The following is a 17731-nucleotide window of genomic DNA, read 5'->3' as shown; positions in this document are numbered from 1 at the left end:
AAAAAAAAAATTATATTATGTCTTATAAGAATTGGACTAGGAAATTTAAAAATTCAAATATCTCGTGAAATTTAAAAATATGATAATTTTCAATTCTATTATAAAATTATAAAATACATATAAAAAAATTAAATTTTTTTTATAACCGATGATATGCAGTTGATGCCGAAAACACGAACAAAATATTGTATTCTTTTTTAATGATATCTGAAATTGATTAAACTTGTCAACTTTTAGGATAAAATTGTATCTTTATGGTTAAAACTGTTCCTAGTTGTCAACATTAGAAACATTTTCCCACATTCCCTATAGTTTTCAATTTTGCCCTTTATATAAATACTATTATTAAAATAATAATGGAACTGAATTTACTCACGAGACTATTTATAAACATTATAATAGAGCTTATTTATGATATTGTTCACGAATCTATAATAGAGCTTAAACTCGACTTGTTTATAAATTGAATTGAATATTACCGAGCTTTTATCGAACTAAATGCTAAACCGCTAGTGGACGGCTGGAGGTGCTGTTAGTTTCAACTATTGGAGAATTTCATCTCACTCCTCATTTGTTTACTTTGTTATTTGCCCTTGAAAAGGTAGAGATTCACTGCTTTTAGAAAATGCTACTTTTCATATATAAAGGTATTACCTAACTAAACAAACAGCTAAAACTTTCATGTTTCAATATGAAAAGATAAAAGAAGGAATAATAAACAAATTAACTTAAGTACAGTGCTAGTGAGGCTTATATACGAAGGAAACTTAAGCACATGACCTGGTCGGTTGAAGTTGCAACAGTAGGTTTGTTTATTTGTGTCCACATTTCTTGATTGCATCTATACTTTTGTTTTTTCCGAGACTGCATGGTAATTCTAAGTGGGCTCATGTGCATGATATGTGCAATAATATGAGGTACCCATATGACACTCAAACTCATTTCTGATCAAGTCAAAGATTACCAAAGTGCATAACAAGCCAAAAAAGATTACCCAAGTGCATAACAGAGGTGCCTTTTGAAGTCATATCACACTCAAACTCCTTTTAACTCAAACTAAGATATTACCTAACTGATATAACCTCTACTTAAGGAAGGTCAGAAAAGAGTTATGTCCAGCAAAATCAATGGCAGTTGATTCAATGTGCACAAACAATAAAAAAAGAAAAAAAATTAAAATACAATCCAACATGACGATATACTGCTAGAAGAAATGAAGGCTCTTATGTTTATCAGATTTGCTTGTCAATTGGGATAAAGAATGATATATACAAGAAGAAAAGAAAACATCAGTCCAAGTCCGACTTTTTTTCATTTGACAAGTGATTTGTTGTTAAATGTAGCTGAGAAGATGAGTTACAGCTTACATCTGAGTCGGCAGTGGAAAATGTAAATGGCTTGATAGATGAGCCAAGACATTCCGGCCCCTCCGCAACAATTCTCTTGCATATTGCATCACAGTTGCTAATTACCTCAGTCAACCGCCCTTTCAGCTCCCCGATCTCTACCTGCAGTGCATGAACTGTATGTGTTTCCAACATGAAATCACAATCAGAATCTTCATAAACAAGCTAATGATTGTTTAGCAGCTTAAAAGTGCGGCAAGCCAATGACTTTTTAAAGCAATTTGTATATCGGTTGCAAGAGAAATTCTACTGTCCAGGTCCAATTGGACCTGCAACATTCAAGAATTTTCACCATTGCAATACCTCCTGATAAATGTTGTGAAGTAGTCTTCGTTGCTGAGACTGAGTAATTAAACCGTTGAAGAAGTTTTGTCGCCAAAGCATCTGCAACTTCAATCTTATTTTCAATCTCTTCCTGCAAAAAAAAAAAAAATCCATGTTCATAATGCAAGCACCTCAGATCTCCTAGCTCCTACAGTATATAAATCAGGCTCAGAAGGTACTTAGTTTGATTATCATTACTGATATCAAACAAGAGCAAACCACTGAAAAGATATTGCAAACTTAGACTACTAACTTTAACCAAAAAAAAAAAAAAAACTTAGACTACTAACTTTCACGTGCTCAAAGAAAATTAGAAAATTATAATCCATTAATCAATTCATTCAGGGATTAATTGGAGAGTTTTATCAGCTTCTCATACTTTGGTACAGGATCAGGTGATTCTACGCATGGAATCTTAAACAGTTATACAAACAGACTACTCAGGTGTGAAGGCAGTGGAAGACAAAACATGCATCCTATTATAATCTACTAAAAGAAAGACTACCAATCTTCATGTGCTCAAACCAAAATTAGAAATTTATAATCCATTGAGGTATTGATAGCGTGGATCAATTAAAGAGTTTTGTCAGCTTCTCATACATGTTTGACAGAATCAGGTAATTTTAAGAAAGAGATATTGACCAGTTATACAGACAGCCTACAAAGGCGTGAATGCAGTGGAAGATAAAACAAGTTGTACTAGAATATAAAACAATACCTATTTAATGAGTACAATTTTATTCTAATATACAATCATAACCTCTGGGTTGTGAATGTTATAAGTGCATATGCGCCACAAATAGGATTAGATGTCTCTATAAGACAAGCTTTTTGGGAGGACTTGGAGGAAGTGGTGCAACATGTTCCTAGCAATGAAAAGATGGTACTAGGTGGTGATCTCAATGGACACATAGGTTCTAGGCGAGAGGGGTTTGAGAGTGTTCATGGAGGGTATGGTTTTGGAGATAAAAATGAAGCAGGAAATGATATCTTGGAATTCGCATCAGCCTATGACTTGAGTATCATGAACACATGGTTTATGAAAAGAACATCCCACTTAGTGACTTATCGGAGTGGCGGTAATGCGAGCCAAATCAACTTCTTCCTAGTAAGGAGTGCTTGGAGAAAGAGTTATATTGATTGTAAGGTGATTCCTGGTGAGAGTACGACAACCCAACATAGAGTAGTGGTGCTTGATTTTCGAAGTAGGAGATGTATGAGAAAACGAACACCACAAGTGGAGACTAAGATTAAGTGGTGGAAACTGCAAGGGGAGAATCAACAAAAATTTGTAGATGAGATGGCCAAAAAAGATATTTGGACTTGTAATATGGATTTAGATATAGATTCGATATGGACTAAGATGGAGCATAGTATAAGGGAAGTAGCGAAGGAAGTTCTAGGGGAATCTAAAGGTAGCATGCCACCGGGTAAGGACACATCTTGGTGGACAGAAGAAGTACGACAAGCAGTAAAGAGTAAGCAAGAATCTTATAAAATATTAGGGAAGTGCAGGAGTGATGAGAACTACGAAAAGTACAAAGAGGCTAAAAGGGAAGTAAAGAAGGTCATACGAGATGCTAGAGCAAAGGTGAATCGGGATCTGTACACAAGATTGGATACGAAGGAAGGGGAAAGAGACATATATAGAATTGCTCGGATGAGAGATAGGAAGACGCGAGATCTCGGAAAAGTTAAATGTGTGAAGGATGTGGACCAAAAAGTCCTAGTTGGAGATAAGGATATCAAGGAACGATAGAGGTCCTATTTTGATAACTTATTTAATGGAGATCGCGGACAAGAGATTGGAGATATAAGTATCCCTCACGATATAATAAATCGTGAATGCATACGGAGAATTCAAAAGGGTGAAGTCAAAATGGCATTAAATAAGATGAGATTGAAGAAAGCAGTAGGACCTGATGGCATCCCTATTGAGATTTGGAGATGTTTGGGAGAGAGAGGAATCGAATGGTTGACGATGTTCTTCAACAAAATTTGGAGAAACAATAAGATGCCATCCGAATGGAGGAAAAGTATCCTAATCCCGTTGTATAAGAACAAAGGCGATGTCCAAGATTGTGCCAACTATCGAGGAATCAAATTAATGAGTCACACTATGAAACTGTGGGAGCGAGTGATCGAACAAAGGCTAAGGAGGACAGTGAAGATCTCGGAAAACCAGTTTGGCTTTATGTCGGGAAGATCAACTATGGAAGCCATCCACCTAATGAAACAATTAATGGAGCACTATCGAAATAAGAAGAAAGACTTGCATATGGTTTTCATTGACTTGGAGAAGGCATATGATAAGGTACCAAGGGAAGTACTTTGGTGGGCCCTAATAAGGAAAGGCATTTCGCGGAAATATGTTGACATCATAAAGGACATGTATGAGAGAGCATGCACGAGTGTACGCACCAGTGTTGGGAAGACTGAAGAGTTCCCTATTACGATTGGAGTGCATCAAGGTTCTGCACTAAGCCCATTTCTTTTTGCCATCGTTATGGATGAACTAACGAGTTCACTTCAAGATGGTATACCATGGTGCATGTTGTTTGCAGATGATATTGTGTTGGTTGATGAGACGAAAGAAGGCGTGGAGAGAAAGTTGGAACTATGGAGGCAAACTTTAGAATCTAGAGGCTTTAAGCTGAGTCGGAGTAAGACAGAATATTTGGAGTGTAAGTTTAGCGGCGATAGGAGTAGGGAGGCAGGGACAATCACCCTAGATGGGAGAGTTGTTCAGGCATCAGATTGCTTTCAGTATTTAGGATCTATTATCCAAACGGATGGAGAAGTAGATGGAGATGTTGCTCATAGGATTAAATCTGGTTGGGCGAAGTGGAAGAGTGCTACGGGTTTCCTTTGTGACCCCGACATGCCAAATAGATTGAAGGGAAAATTCTACCGCACGGCAATCAGGCCACTGTTATATGGTACGGAGTGTTGGGCAGTGAAACACTGTCACACTCATAAGATGTCGGTGGCGGAGATGCGTATGTTGAGATGGATGTGTGGTCATACGAGAAAGGATCGGGTGAGTAATGAAATAATTAGGACAAAAGTAAGGGTTACATCTATTGAGAACAAAATGAGGGAAAACCGACTAAGGTGGTTTGGCCATGTAAGACGAAGAGCGCTTGATGCGCCGATTAGGAAGACTGAAGAGTGGCAAAGGGATGTAGTGGTGAGGGGTATGGGAAGACCTAAGCAAACTTGGAGGAGGGTGATCGAGAGTGATATGAGTGTATTGGGGATTGAGGAAAATATGGTAGTGGATAGGAAAGAGTGGAGGGAGAGAATTTGTGTTGCTGACACGACTTGATTTCACGGTTTTATATGATGGTTCATGTTAGCCGATCCCGAATCATTTCGGGACTAAGGCTTTGTTGTTGTTGTTGTATACAATCATAACCTCTGATTATTTCACTTGTTCATCCATACAGTATAAATGCCAGAGTTGAATAGTTACAGAACACTCGCAACAGGCGTTTGGAGCATATCTCGGTTCATATCAGAGTTCTAATACAGTCATCAGGATAGGCTCAAGTTAAAATATTCAGGTATTTCCCATTATCAGAATCCAGCCTGAATCTTAAATCCATGTCAAAATTATACTCTTGTTGGAAAATAATTGTGATTCAATTTCAATATAAACCAACAACTTTTCAGTAGATAAGCATAATTATGTTTAATAAGCTGTGTTATTGAGTTCATCGCATTAATGACAGGAAAGGCCTACCTGTTTATTGCCTATTTGTTGAGCCTTCTCCTCCTGCCACTCACGATATGTTGTGAAGAGCTCCAATAACACCTTTGCATCTACAGTAGCTTCATTAACGATTAAGAATAAGGACATAGATAGTTCAGAATACACGAGAAAAACAAATGAGAAAATCAGGTAAGAAAATCGATGTGTCTCTGAAAGGAGATAGAAGTTCACAACATATGCCTTGAATGAAGAGAAAGTAATATAATATCAGAACTAGGTCAACAATGAATCAAAACCATTTTCTGTTACCTATTTTCAACTTGCTGGGAAATGCATCTTGATGGATGATAACATATGAAACAACAATAATATTTGGTTATTTTTCTTTCCCAAGCACAGAATCGATGATAAATTAAATGTGTTCCAGCAAGATGAACTGCCACCTAGCTTTTAGTTCCTCTCTATCATAATGTCCAATTCAGGAAAGTAGATAAACCTAAAACTCCTTCAGAGTTAGTGGTTAAAATCCCTGAAAAAGATGAGTTAGTACTCCCACAATGTCCTCCTAATCGGCTGGATTCCCTGTGCTAGAGGAGAAGAGCCATTTAGGATGTTGTGCAATTTTCAAAGCCATTGTGGACAGGAATTTTCCTTTCAGGGAGAAACTGGACATCATGTATAATTTTGGTAACAAAAGAAAGGGGGTACTAAAAGGGCATAATGGAAAATCTTATATGTTAAGCTCCTTGTATCTAGAATATTGCTGGTATAGCAATATACCATGCAAACATACAAATAACAAATGCAATCAATGATATGTTGAAGGACAGTGAATTATTAACCAGAAAACCATTTACAAAAAACTAAAATATTTAGGAAAATCCCAATACCAATAGAGAGGGAGAAAGTCTTCTATTGAAGTGTAACAGATGACAAGCCACTAACATCTGATACTGTTATAGGTATGAAAACTCCAATTACATTGAATAGAGTATTAGAGCGGAAAAATCCATTAGATAATGAACTATTGGTTCTATACTGAATAATGGAATACCAAGGATTTTTTGAACTCCATCATATAGTGGCTAAGTCTTTTTTTTTTTTTTTTACTCTGGTTGAATGAAATTGCATTCTCTGGTCTAATTGCTGTTTTTGTTTCTGTATTCCTGATTTATCCACTAGGGCAGTCTGGTTGGTTTTTTTCTCCTAGTTTTGGTGTAGCAGCTATATTTCGATTCATCCCCTCCCTTGCTGAAAAATTCTTTTTCATAATTGATTCAAAAATAATGAAAAATATGTCAACTTAAGATTTATTCCAAGATAACACCAAGCAAGACTGCAAGAGAGGCACTCCCTACTATGAGCTAATTGATATCTGGAAATAGAAGAATTCCATAGGTAGTAGAAAGAGTGCAAAAAGATAATCGCACAATTATACCAAAAATAAAAACTCATGAGAGCCCTTAATCAGCATCTAGGTACACATGAATTACCTCATTTTCTAGCTCTTACCACATGACACACACTCACACAAAAAGCATTTAAAGCTAACTTCATTGAGATGAAGGAGAGCTTTTCCCTTGAGTTTGCATTTAGCCTTATTCAATTCTGCCTTAGAGATTTTACTGCTCTATGAATGTACAAGGGCAGCTATGCTAACCACATCTCCACTAGAGTGACTTGTGCAGAAACAAATAGAAAACAATGAAAGCATGCTCAAATATAAGCACAAAATTACATTGACCCCAAGAATTTTTGCAAGAAAACAATCTCATTAATCTAGCTCCTAGATATGCTTGTACTTCCTAACTTTTTTCAATATTGATTACTTGGGAAGTTTTAAATAACCATATCATACCGATGGAGAGTGTATAATACTGTAGCAGTAGAAATCCTGAAAAGGATTTTGAGAATCTCCCAGTAAATAGAGGCGAATAACTATGTCTATAAAGCATATTCAAAACAGCCGACTTTACTTTGATTATAAAAGTTTCTACATTTGACTATAAACAAGGAAACAGCTGGTTGAAAAAGCGACGTCATTTCAAAGTTGCCAAAAACAAAACAAAAAATCCAGGGATTGATGAATTCCAAATTAATATGATAATCATGTGAAGCAGTATTCAGCCCAACAAAACAATTTGCCTTTAAAAACCAGCATCGTATCAGAAGAGAAGCAGACCTCTAATTTCAGAACCCTAAATTCCAACTAAAGGAAACGAAATAGACGTTTGACTTACACGTTGCAGATGAAGATGTTCGCTTCCTAACCAAAATGTCAGTCAGGCTACTCTCCTCCGGCGGAGCGGATGTCAGAATTGGCCTTGACTACAGACAGTTAAAACAGTCAAAATGAAGAATTCCATAAAAGGTAATCATGAGTTACAAGGAATGGACATACAATCCTAAGGGATTTGAGCCTCTCCAAAATGGGATCGGTGCTATATGACCGCTCGGAGACGGTGGTGATCTCATCTGCCACACCCTTAACGCCGGGGATAGAGAAATTAAGAGAAGTGTTAATAGGATTAACGAACAAGTAATTAATATTTACGAAAATTGTAATCAATTATTAAATTAAAACCTGTGAATTAGAGAGAGCGGATTCTGAAGCGCCCATAAAATTGCTACCTTCTGATACTACTTATCAAAGTAAAGTTGAACTCGAACAGAACGATATGAACTCGGATTCTTCTGAGTGATAGAAGCAACAGAGAACTGAATAAACTGAACTACCGGATACGGATTCTCCCGCAGAAGGCACATCTCTGTTATTTTTATTCTTTTTCTATAAAATCTATTACCAATATTTATTGGGTAACTAGTATTTTTTTTTTTTTTACACTAATCAATCTTTTAAATAGGGCTTAACCTTTACAAAACCGTATTAATTTAGATCTCGATAACAAAACGGGACACGTCATTCTATTATTTCGTTAAGTTTTGATTTCTCTCCCGCGTACAGTTGGGAGAGGTTAACAAAGTAATATAAATAATGTGTCACATTAAGTTATCGATGCTTAAATTTGTACTCTTTTATAAACTATAATCCTATATTGATTATACTTTATACATAGAGCTTAAATTCGTATTCACAAAAACCTTAACCCTTAGTTTGGGATGAGGTTAATGGAAGTAAAGGAGGGTAATGGAAGGATAAATATCACATAACATTGTTTGGGAGTTGTTTTTAACTCCGCCTGTGAGGGTCACTTGGTGGCATTTACAGCTGGTCCCAAGCCCGGACAAAGGAGGAGGGTTGCGGTAGGTTTGTGGCGGCTACCGTAAAACTTAGCCACATCTTATGACATGAACCATACTATGAATATCGTGGGGGCGTTCCCTACTCAGCGACGCGTTGTACTTCCTAGGCCCGAGTGTAGTGAAAAATATGCAAGGGTTGCTAGGTCGTCGTCCCGAAGCGGCGCGCCACCCCAGGACCCGGGGGTGGTGTCAAATATGCAAGGATTGCGGGTAAATAAGCTAGTCCATGGTAAGGGTAGGGGTAGGGGTAATATGTTATGCTTTGGGACATGGAGTATAGGCTCTTTGACAGGAAAATTAGCTGAAATTGTAGATGTTATGAAGAGGAGGAGAATAAATATAATATGCCTACAAGAAACCAAGTGGGTTGGAGCCAATGCTAGAGAGATAGCTCCTTGGGGTTATAAACTGTGGTACTCAGGAAAGGATAAGGGTAGAAATGGAGTAGGTATTCTTATTGATAGGGAGTATATTGATGATGTAGTAGCGGTGTCTAGGAAGAGCAATAGAATTATGAGTGTTAAGCTTGTGATAGGAGATGAGGTTGTGAATGTCATAAGTGCATATGCGCCACAAATAGGATTAGATGTCTCTATAAGACAAGCTTTTTGGGAGGACTTGGAGGAAGTGGTGCAACAGATTCCTAGCGATGAAAAGATGGTACTAGGTGGTGATCTCAATGGACACGTAGGTTCTAGGCGAGATGGGTTTGAGAGTGTTCATGGAGGGTATGGTTTTGGAGATAAAAATGAAGCAGGAAATGATATCTTGGAATTCGCATCAGCCTATGACTTGAGTATCATGAACATATGGTTTATAAAAAGAACATCCCACATAGTGACTTATCGGAGTGGCGGTAATGCGAGCCAAATTGACTTCTTCATAGTAAGGAGTGCTTGGAGAAAGAGTTATATTTATTGTAAGGTGATCCCTGGTGAGAGTACGACAACCCAACATAGAGTAGTGGTGCTTGATTTTCGAAGTAAGAGATGTATGAGAAAACGAACACCACAAGTGGAGACTAAGATTAAGTGGTGGAAACTGCAAGGGGAGAATCAACAAAAATTTGTGGATGAGATGGCCAAAAAATATATTTGGACTTGTAATATGGATTTAGATATAGATTCGATATGGACTAAGATGGAACATAGTATAAGGGAAGTAGCGAAGGAAGTTCTAAGGGAATCTAAATGTAGCATGCCACCGGGTAAGGACACATCTTGGTGGACAGAAGAAGTACGACAAACAGTAAAGAGTAAGCGAGAATCCTATAAAATATTAGGGAAGTGCAGGAGTGATGAGAACTAAGAAAAGTACAAAGAGGCTAAAAGGGAAGTAAAGAAGGTCATACGAGATGCTAGAGCAAAGGTGAATCGGGATCTGTACACAAGATTGGACACGAAAGAAGGAGAAAGAGACATATATAGAATTGCTCGGATGAGAGATAGGAAGACGCGAGATCTCGGAAAAGTTAAATGTGTGAAGGATGTGGACCAAAAAGTCCTAGTCGGAGATAAGGATATCAAGGAACGATGGAGGTCCTATTTTGATAACTTATTTAATGGAGATCGCGGACAAGAGGTTGGAGATATAAGTATCCCTCACGATATGATAAATCGTGAATGCATAAGGAGAATTCAAAAGGGTGAAGTCAAAATGGCATTAAATAAGATGAGATTGAAGAAAGCAATAGGACCTGATGGCATCCCTATTGAGATTTGGAGATGTTTGGGAGATAGAGGAATCGAATGGTTGATGACGTTCTTCAACAAAATTTGGAGAAACAATAAGATGACATCCGAATGGAGGAAAAGTATTCTAATCCCGTTGTAGAAGAACAAAGGCGATGTCCAAGATTGTGCCAACTATCGAGGAATCAAATTAATGAGTCACACTATGAAACTGTAATAGCGAGTGATCGAACAAAGGCTAAGGAGGACGGTGAAGATCTCGGAAAACCAGTTTGGCTTTATGCCGGGAAGATCAACTATGGAAGCCATCCACCTAATGAAACAATTAATGGAGCACTATCGAAATAAGAAGAAAGACTTGCATATGGTTTTTATTGACTTGGAGAAGGCATATGATAAGGTACCAAGGGAAGTACTTTGGTGGGCCCTAATAAGGAAAGGCATTTCGCGGAAATATGTTGACATCATAAAGGACATGTATGAGGGAGCATGCACGAGTGTACGCACCAGCGTTGGGAAGACTGAAGAGTTCCCTATTACGATTGGAGTGCATCAAGGTTCTGCACTAAGCCCTTTTCTTTTTGCCATCGTTATGGATGAACTAACGAGTTCACTTCAAGATGGCATACCATGGTGCATGTTGTTTGCAGATGATATTGTGTTGGTCGATGAGACGAAAGAAGGCATGGAGAGGAAGTTGGAACTATGGAGACAAACTTTAGAATCTAGAGGCTTTAAGCTGAGCCGAAGTAAGACAGAATATTTGGAGTGTAAGTTAGCAGCGATAGGAGTAGGGAGGCAGGGACAATCACACTAGATGGGAGAGTTGTTCAAGCATCGAATTGCTTTCGGTATTTAGGATCTATTATCCAAACGGATGGAGAAGTAGATGGAGATGTTGCTTATAGGATTAAATCTGGTTGGGCGAAGTGGAAGAGTGCTACGGGTTTCCTTTGTGACCCCGGCATGCCAAATAGATTGAAGGGAAAATTCTACCGCACGGCAATCAGACCAGCACTATTATATGGTACGGAGTGTTGGGCAGTGAAACACTATCACACTCATAAGATGTCGGTGGCGGAGATGCGTATGTTGAGATGGATGTGTGGTCATACGAGAAAGGATCGGGTGAGTAATGAAATAATTAGGACACAAGTAGGGGTTACATCAATTGAGAATAAAATGAGGGAAACCCGACTAAGGTGGTTTGGCCATGTAAGACGAAGAGCGTTTGATGCGCCGGTTAGGAGGACTGAAGAGTGGCAAAGGGATGTAGTGGTGAGGGGTGGGGGAAGACCTAAGCAAACTTGGAGGAGGGTGATCGAGAGTGATATGAGTTTATTGGGGATTGCGGAAAATATGGTAGTGGATAGGAAATAGTGGAGGGAGAGAATCTGTGTCGCTGACACGACTTGATTTCACGGTTTTATACGATGATTCATGTTAGCCGACCCCGAATCATTTCAGGACTAAGGCTTTGTTATCGTTGTTGTTTGTTGTGTTGTTTGGGAGTTGTTTTTAGAGAGTAAACGAAGGTTAATGTAAGTTAAATGTTTACTTCCTTTAACTTTCAAACTCTAACCTCCAAATTGTTGGTTAATGGAAGCTGTAAACTTCATTAAAAAAGTTTACCTATGCAGAGTAAAATTAACTTTCATTCCCCTCCATATTTAAATTCTAGAACGAAATTAAACTTTTAACCTCAATTACATTTTATAACTCTCAAATAAGTTTAATTTTTTAACTTTTCTTTCCATCATTTCTCTCTCATTTCCATTACCTCATTTAACTCTAACATTCATTAACCTCCAAACTCTTAAACAAATATTTTGATACCTTATCCTTTTTAAAAATATACTATAAGGGTCTGTTTGGTTTACTTGTTGTTTGCTGTTTTGGTATGCTGTTTGATGCTTCTGTAAAATGTTACTTTTTATATATGAAAAAACAAACAATAGCTTCTAACCAAACACCTAAAACTCTCTTTTGTTTCAATATAAAACGGCAAACAATCGTTGGAAATTGAGTAAACAAACATGTTGGGGTTTAGTGTCCTATAGACAATTGTTGCAGGATACAAACTTAATGTAAATGAATTGTTATTTATATCATTTGTTTTAATAAGATGTATGTTTTATAACTATATAAAGGCAATCCCTTTTAAGCACTAAATAAAGTCTAAATAAAAGGAAATCCGTAAGTTTGTTTAAAGTGATTATAAAGTGTTCATACAAGCATGAAGTGAGACAAAACTTTATAATAAACTAATAAACTTAAAACCACCCCAAGTCAAGTGATATGTTTAGGATTGATATATCACTGTTGAGACTTGTATGTAACAATGTCTTCTGTCCGACAGAAAGCTGATCTCACAAGCTTCATATATATAGATATCTGGACAGTTACATAGATCCGATGAAACGTCGTTCATTAGGATTGGGGATCCGATTTGAGATAACAGGATGGGTAGATTCATCCTTGTCACCTGTTCATTGGTATTAATAGGTATAACTAATCCTCAGACTCAAAGGAATGTTAATTGGTCATCCTGAATTACTGAATGTGAGACTTTGATCCTGCGGTCCCACGATCCTTAACAGAGATGACTCTGGGGTGTGAACTGCAAAGGTTGGGTGTCACAGGAGGTAATGTCAGGGTAGTTATACATTGGATTGAGCATTTATCACTCCCGATTAATGGGAGATACATCCAAGGATCGCTTGTGGAAGACTCGACTCTAAATCCTTGCAAGGTGATAGCTTAAGAGTAAGAAATACAGATTTCACTTAACCCATCTATTTGAGTTGACTCGGCCTATACAAGTAAAACGAACGTCTCGCTATATGTGACTTGACATCACCCATAGTCATAAGATTCAGTTCAAGGATGTAGTTGATAAAGGATCGAATTATACTGTAACTAATACGGAAGGGTTAACGACAGAATCAACCTATCTTCTTAACGGACTCTGGGGGAATGATTACAGACTTGCCAATAACATACTCAGTACATCATTCCGTTATGCAATGATTAAATATAATTCTTGAAGAAATTAATTTAATAGTTGCATACGGCCAGAAGTAGTAAGAACCTAATGGATCACACATAAGACTTGGAACCAAAAGAGAGATGGATGTCATTAATAGATGGAACTCCAAATAAGCCCAGTAAGGCCCATTTAATTAGGGTAGGCCGAAATTTATATATAATAAGTTAGGAAATATTTTAATTCCATTAATCCTAATTTGATTAGGTTTGTGAATTAAATTAATTAAGAGATAATTAAGTTAGGAGTTTTAATTAGATTAATATACTCCTATTATTATCCAATTAGGTTATTTATTATTATCCTAAATATATTAGATATATTATAAGATAATAATTGGGAATCCTATTCCGAATTGAATTCCTATTAAGTAACCTATTCCTATCTAACTAGGGTTTAGATACAAGTTATTATATATACCCCCCTAATAAGTGAATTTCGACTAAGCCTAACCCTTCCCCTTATTGTGATTTTCGAAACATACAATAGAGAGAGAAAGTGAATTCGGATCCCCTAGTTCGTGGACAAGAATTCATACGGCTTCCGTCGATTGATTAATTTTCATTCATCTCCTTTTCTCTTTGACCTTGTGTTGGTTAATTAGAGGCAATCTATTTTGGTTGCATCTCATAAGGGTTAATTCTAACTTAACCTCACCGTGTTATACTTCGTGCTTGGGAACTCGGAGAAGAATTGTGGGCGCTTCTTTAACAACGGTAGATTGTTCTTCAAAAGGTATTCCTTCTTATCCCTCTTTATATGAAATAACGATTAACAGATCCTATGGTTAAAAGGAAGTAGGCTAAAATTTTTATATTTCCGCTGCTATACCTTAGCCTTAATTTCCTTCAGTGGTATCAGAGCCATCGTTAAATCCGTTATTTCATATATGAAAATTTAGAAGTTTTTCAATAAGATTGAATAAATATTTATGGTTAGGATTAATTAACAAATAGTTTTGATTAATTAATCCTAAGGATAAATAAGTTTTAATTAATTGTTAATTAAAATTGATTATGCGTATGTTCCTAATTATTTCGGTTGATAATCATTATAACAAAATCTATTAGTTTTATAGTTAGGTTAATAAAATCAGTTTTATTAATACTAAAGATAAAACGGAAGCCTATTGTAGTTTTTCCTATTTCTGAAAATCGTTTTTAAAACCGTTTTAAAAACCTGATATATATATATATTTATATAAAAAAAAACGCGACAGCAGCCCAAGTCGCGCCTCGCGGCGCGACTGGCCACTGTCGCGCGCGGCTGCTGCCTCGCGGCAGCAGCTGCGTGCGGCGCTGGGGCGCCACTGCCGCAAGGTAGCGGCGTCCCGCACGCCCTGAGGGCCGCTGCCAATCGGCAGCGGCCCACTCTCGGGCCTGGCCCGATACCCACTTGATTTTAAATGGTTTAAAATCGTTTTATATTTGAATATATATATATATTTCAGAAATTGATAGTTTTCTGTTCTTGATTATCGAATGAAAATTTGTTTAAAAGTTTGTTGTACCAATTTGTAAATCAAAATGTTAAATGAATTAAAATCTAAATAATTGGAACATGCATAATTAAAGTTTTGTATAGTTATATTAACCTAAAAGTTTAATATAAAAGGATACGAAACTATTAGAAGTAAAATTGGATGAAAGTTAATTTGTTAAGTTAATGTGATTAACATAAATATTACATAAGATAGTTATGTAATCAACCAATTAAATTTATTTAATTGAGTCTATGCATGTTTGGAGTTATGGACATATTTGGACCCTCTTTTAGTCTTTTGGTATTTTTGAAATAGGGCCTGCGAGTCCTGCCTATCTACTATCTATTGTAATTTCTCCTCTCATCTAATTCCCTTCAATTCAGTTGAAGTTTTCTTTAGTAGTATAGAAATTAATATGTAATTTCAAGGCGCCATGGAGAAGACGGAGGACCTAAAGAGAAATATGTAATAGTTAGTACTTCCTTAGGTTGGCCCTTTTATTCCGTCTCTGGCTCGACGGAATAATTTAGATGATATGTCCATAACGCCAATGTATGTGTCTGATGTATGCTAAAGCAAATCAAGACTAAGTTAGATTATGAGACCTAAAATAAAATCCCTCGTTAAAAAGTTAAGTAAATAAGCAAGTTATTAAAATCGGTTGCCCCTCCCTAATATTATAATTCAGCCGGCAGTACTGGGGGCCTTTGGGTTGTTGAGTAAACTCAAGCTCGGGGTCTTATGGTAACACCTGAATTATCGAAAATCGTTCTTTCATGAATATGGGGTAATACTTAAATTAGATTATGATAATTGGATGAGTAAACTCATGTTATCATAAACTAATGGGCAAGATGGTTGGGATTAATATGAATAGCATATTAGTTACTAATGTGGTTAGTAACCCAATAACCTAGGAATCACATTAGAGATGTGATTGATCATATGTATCTACCTAATGAATGAGACTAGCTTGTTGAGTAAACTCAAGGCGAAATCTCAGGAGTTAGGATCCTAGCTCACTAAAGGATTTGTGAAATTCTTCGAATTAATATGGAGGGCTATTAATTTGGCAAATGAATGACTTACGTTTACTCTTTCTCACTCTCAGGTTTTGTTTAAACACACACTCTTAAAATCATGACTAACACCGATCTGCGTTACATCATTACCGATAACAAATTGAATGGTTCAAACTTCACCGACTGGTTTCCTAACCTCAAAATTGTTTTGAAGTTTGAAAGGAAAGGGTATGTACTTGATACACCGATACCCCCTTACCCAACTGATGATGCTCCCTACCAAGAATTTTATGCTTACTTGAAGCATAAATTTGATGATGATCAAACGGGGGACATCATACTTGCATCTCTGACACCGAAAGTCAAAAGGCAACTACATTCAGATATGGATGCCTATTCCATGGTCAAGCACCTCAAAGAGTTATTTGTGAATGAAACTCGGTGCGAACGCTTCGAAATAACCAAGGAGTTATATAAAAGCAAGATGCAGGTGGGCACATCTATAATGGCACATTGTGCAAAGATGATCAGCCTTATCACCAAGTTTTCTAGTATTGGAGATGCGATGGACCGTGAACTAAGTGAAAACTTACTTCTTCAGTCCCTCCCCGAGAGTTACTCACAGTTCATAATGAACTACCAAATGAGTGGCTTGCAAACCTCTCTTGTAGAGCTTGCGCATATGCTTGAGTCAGTCGAGCCCATTATAAAAGAAAACGAGGAGATACTAGCCCTTGCTATTGAAGGATCGAGAAAAAGGAAAGGGGTCGCTCCCAATTCAAACCATCTTGATAAATGCAAGGGGGCTGTGCTCACCGAAATGAAGGGAAAGGAACCAAAGAAGCCCAAAGGAAAGTGCTACTATTGTGGTGACTTAGGGCATTGGAAGAGGGATTGCATGGAGTACCTAACCTTCCACGAGAAGGAAAATAATGGTGCTTCAGCATCTGGTATGTTTTATATTGAAATAAATACAGTTTCGCTGTCTGAATCTTGGGTACTTGATACCGGATGTGGATCTCATATTTGTACAAATATGCAGGAGCTAAATCAGACTAAGGAACTAAAGAAAGGAAACATAAACTTGCGAGTTGGAAATGGAGCAAGAGTTGCCGCCCTCGCAATTGGAGATTATGTTTTACCTTTGCCCTCTGGGCTTGTAATAGAATTAAGGAATTGTTTAGACGTTCCTGAGATGTCTCGTAACATTATTTCTATTAGCCGTCTTGTTGACGACGGTTTTCATATTTCAATAAAGAACAATAGTTGCAATTTTTATAAAGATTCGATCTTTTATTTTTCAGGAATATCACAAAATGGGATTTATGTGTTAGATGATAAAACTCTTGTTTTTGCAATTGATACCAAAAGACATAAGATAGATAATTCAACTTACTTGTGGCATTGTCGTTTAGGCCATATAAACAAGAGACGCATGCTAAAGCTACATTCAGATGGGCTTATAGATCCAATCGATCATGAATCATTGGAAACATGCGAATCATGTTTAAAAGGTAAAATGACAAAGACACCCTTTAGCAATAAAGGTGAGCGTGTATCAGACACTCTAGGACTTATTCATTCAGATGTATGCGGTCCTATGTCAGTCCAAGCAAGAGGAGGATTCAGATACTTCATAAGCTTCATAGATGACCATACCCGATATGGTTACGTCTATTTGATGAAGCACAAATCAGAAGCTTTTGAGAAATTCAAATGCTTCAAGAATGAAGTGGAAAATCAATTAGAAAGGAAAATAAAGACGCTTCGATCTGATCGA

General features: G+C 37.1%; 1 protein-coding gene across 2 annotated transcripts; it reads right to left on the bottom strand.

The window, feature by feature from the left end:
- Positions 1-1173: 1173 nt before the first annotated feature.
- LOC136206188 (uncharacterized) lies at positions 1174-8209 on the bottom strand. 2 transcript variants are annotated; one of them, XM_065997149.1, is made up of 6 exons: positions 8030-8209; positions 7847-7930; positions 7686-7773; positions 5476-5564; positions 1710-1821; positions 1174-1522 (listed from the first exon to the last, which is right to left on the bottom strand). In XM_065997149.1, the coding sequence occupies exons 1-6, from the start codon at positions 8063-8065 to the stop codon at positions 1290-1292; spliced, it is 642 nt and encodes a 213-aa protein (XP_065853221.1). In that variant the 5' UTR covers positions 8066-8209; the 3' UTR covers positions 1174-1289. The 2 variants fall into 2 exon arrangements, with proteins under 2 accessions (XP_065853221.1, XP_065853230.1); XM_065997158.1 differs by having other exon boundaries at positions 5476-5555.
- Between the last annotated feature and the right edge of the window lie 9522 nt (positions 8210-17731).

Source organism: Euphorbia lathyris, chromosome 1 (assembly GCF_963576675.1).
Source record: "Euphorbia lathyris chromosome 1, ddEupLath1.1, whole genome shotgun sequence".
NCBI classification, from domain to species: domain Eukaryota; kingdom Viridiplantae; phylum Streptophyta; class Magnoliopsida; order Malpighiales; family Euphorbiaceae; genus Euphorbia; species Euphorbia lathyris.
The sequence above is the reverse complement of the archived record's forward strand: the minus strand, read 5'-3'. Positions and strand labels throughout refer to the sequence as shown.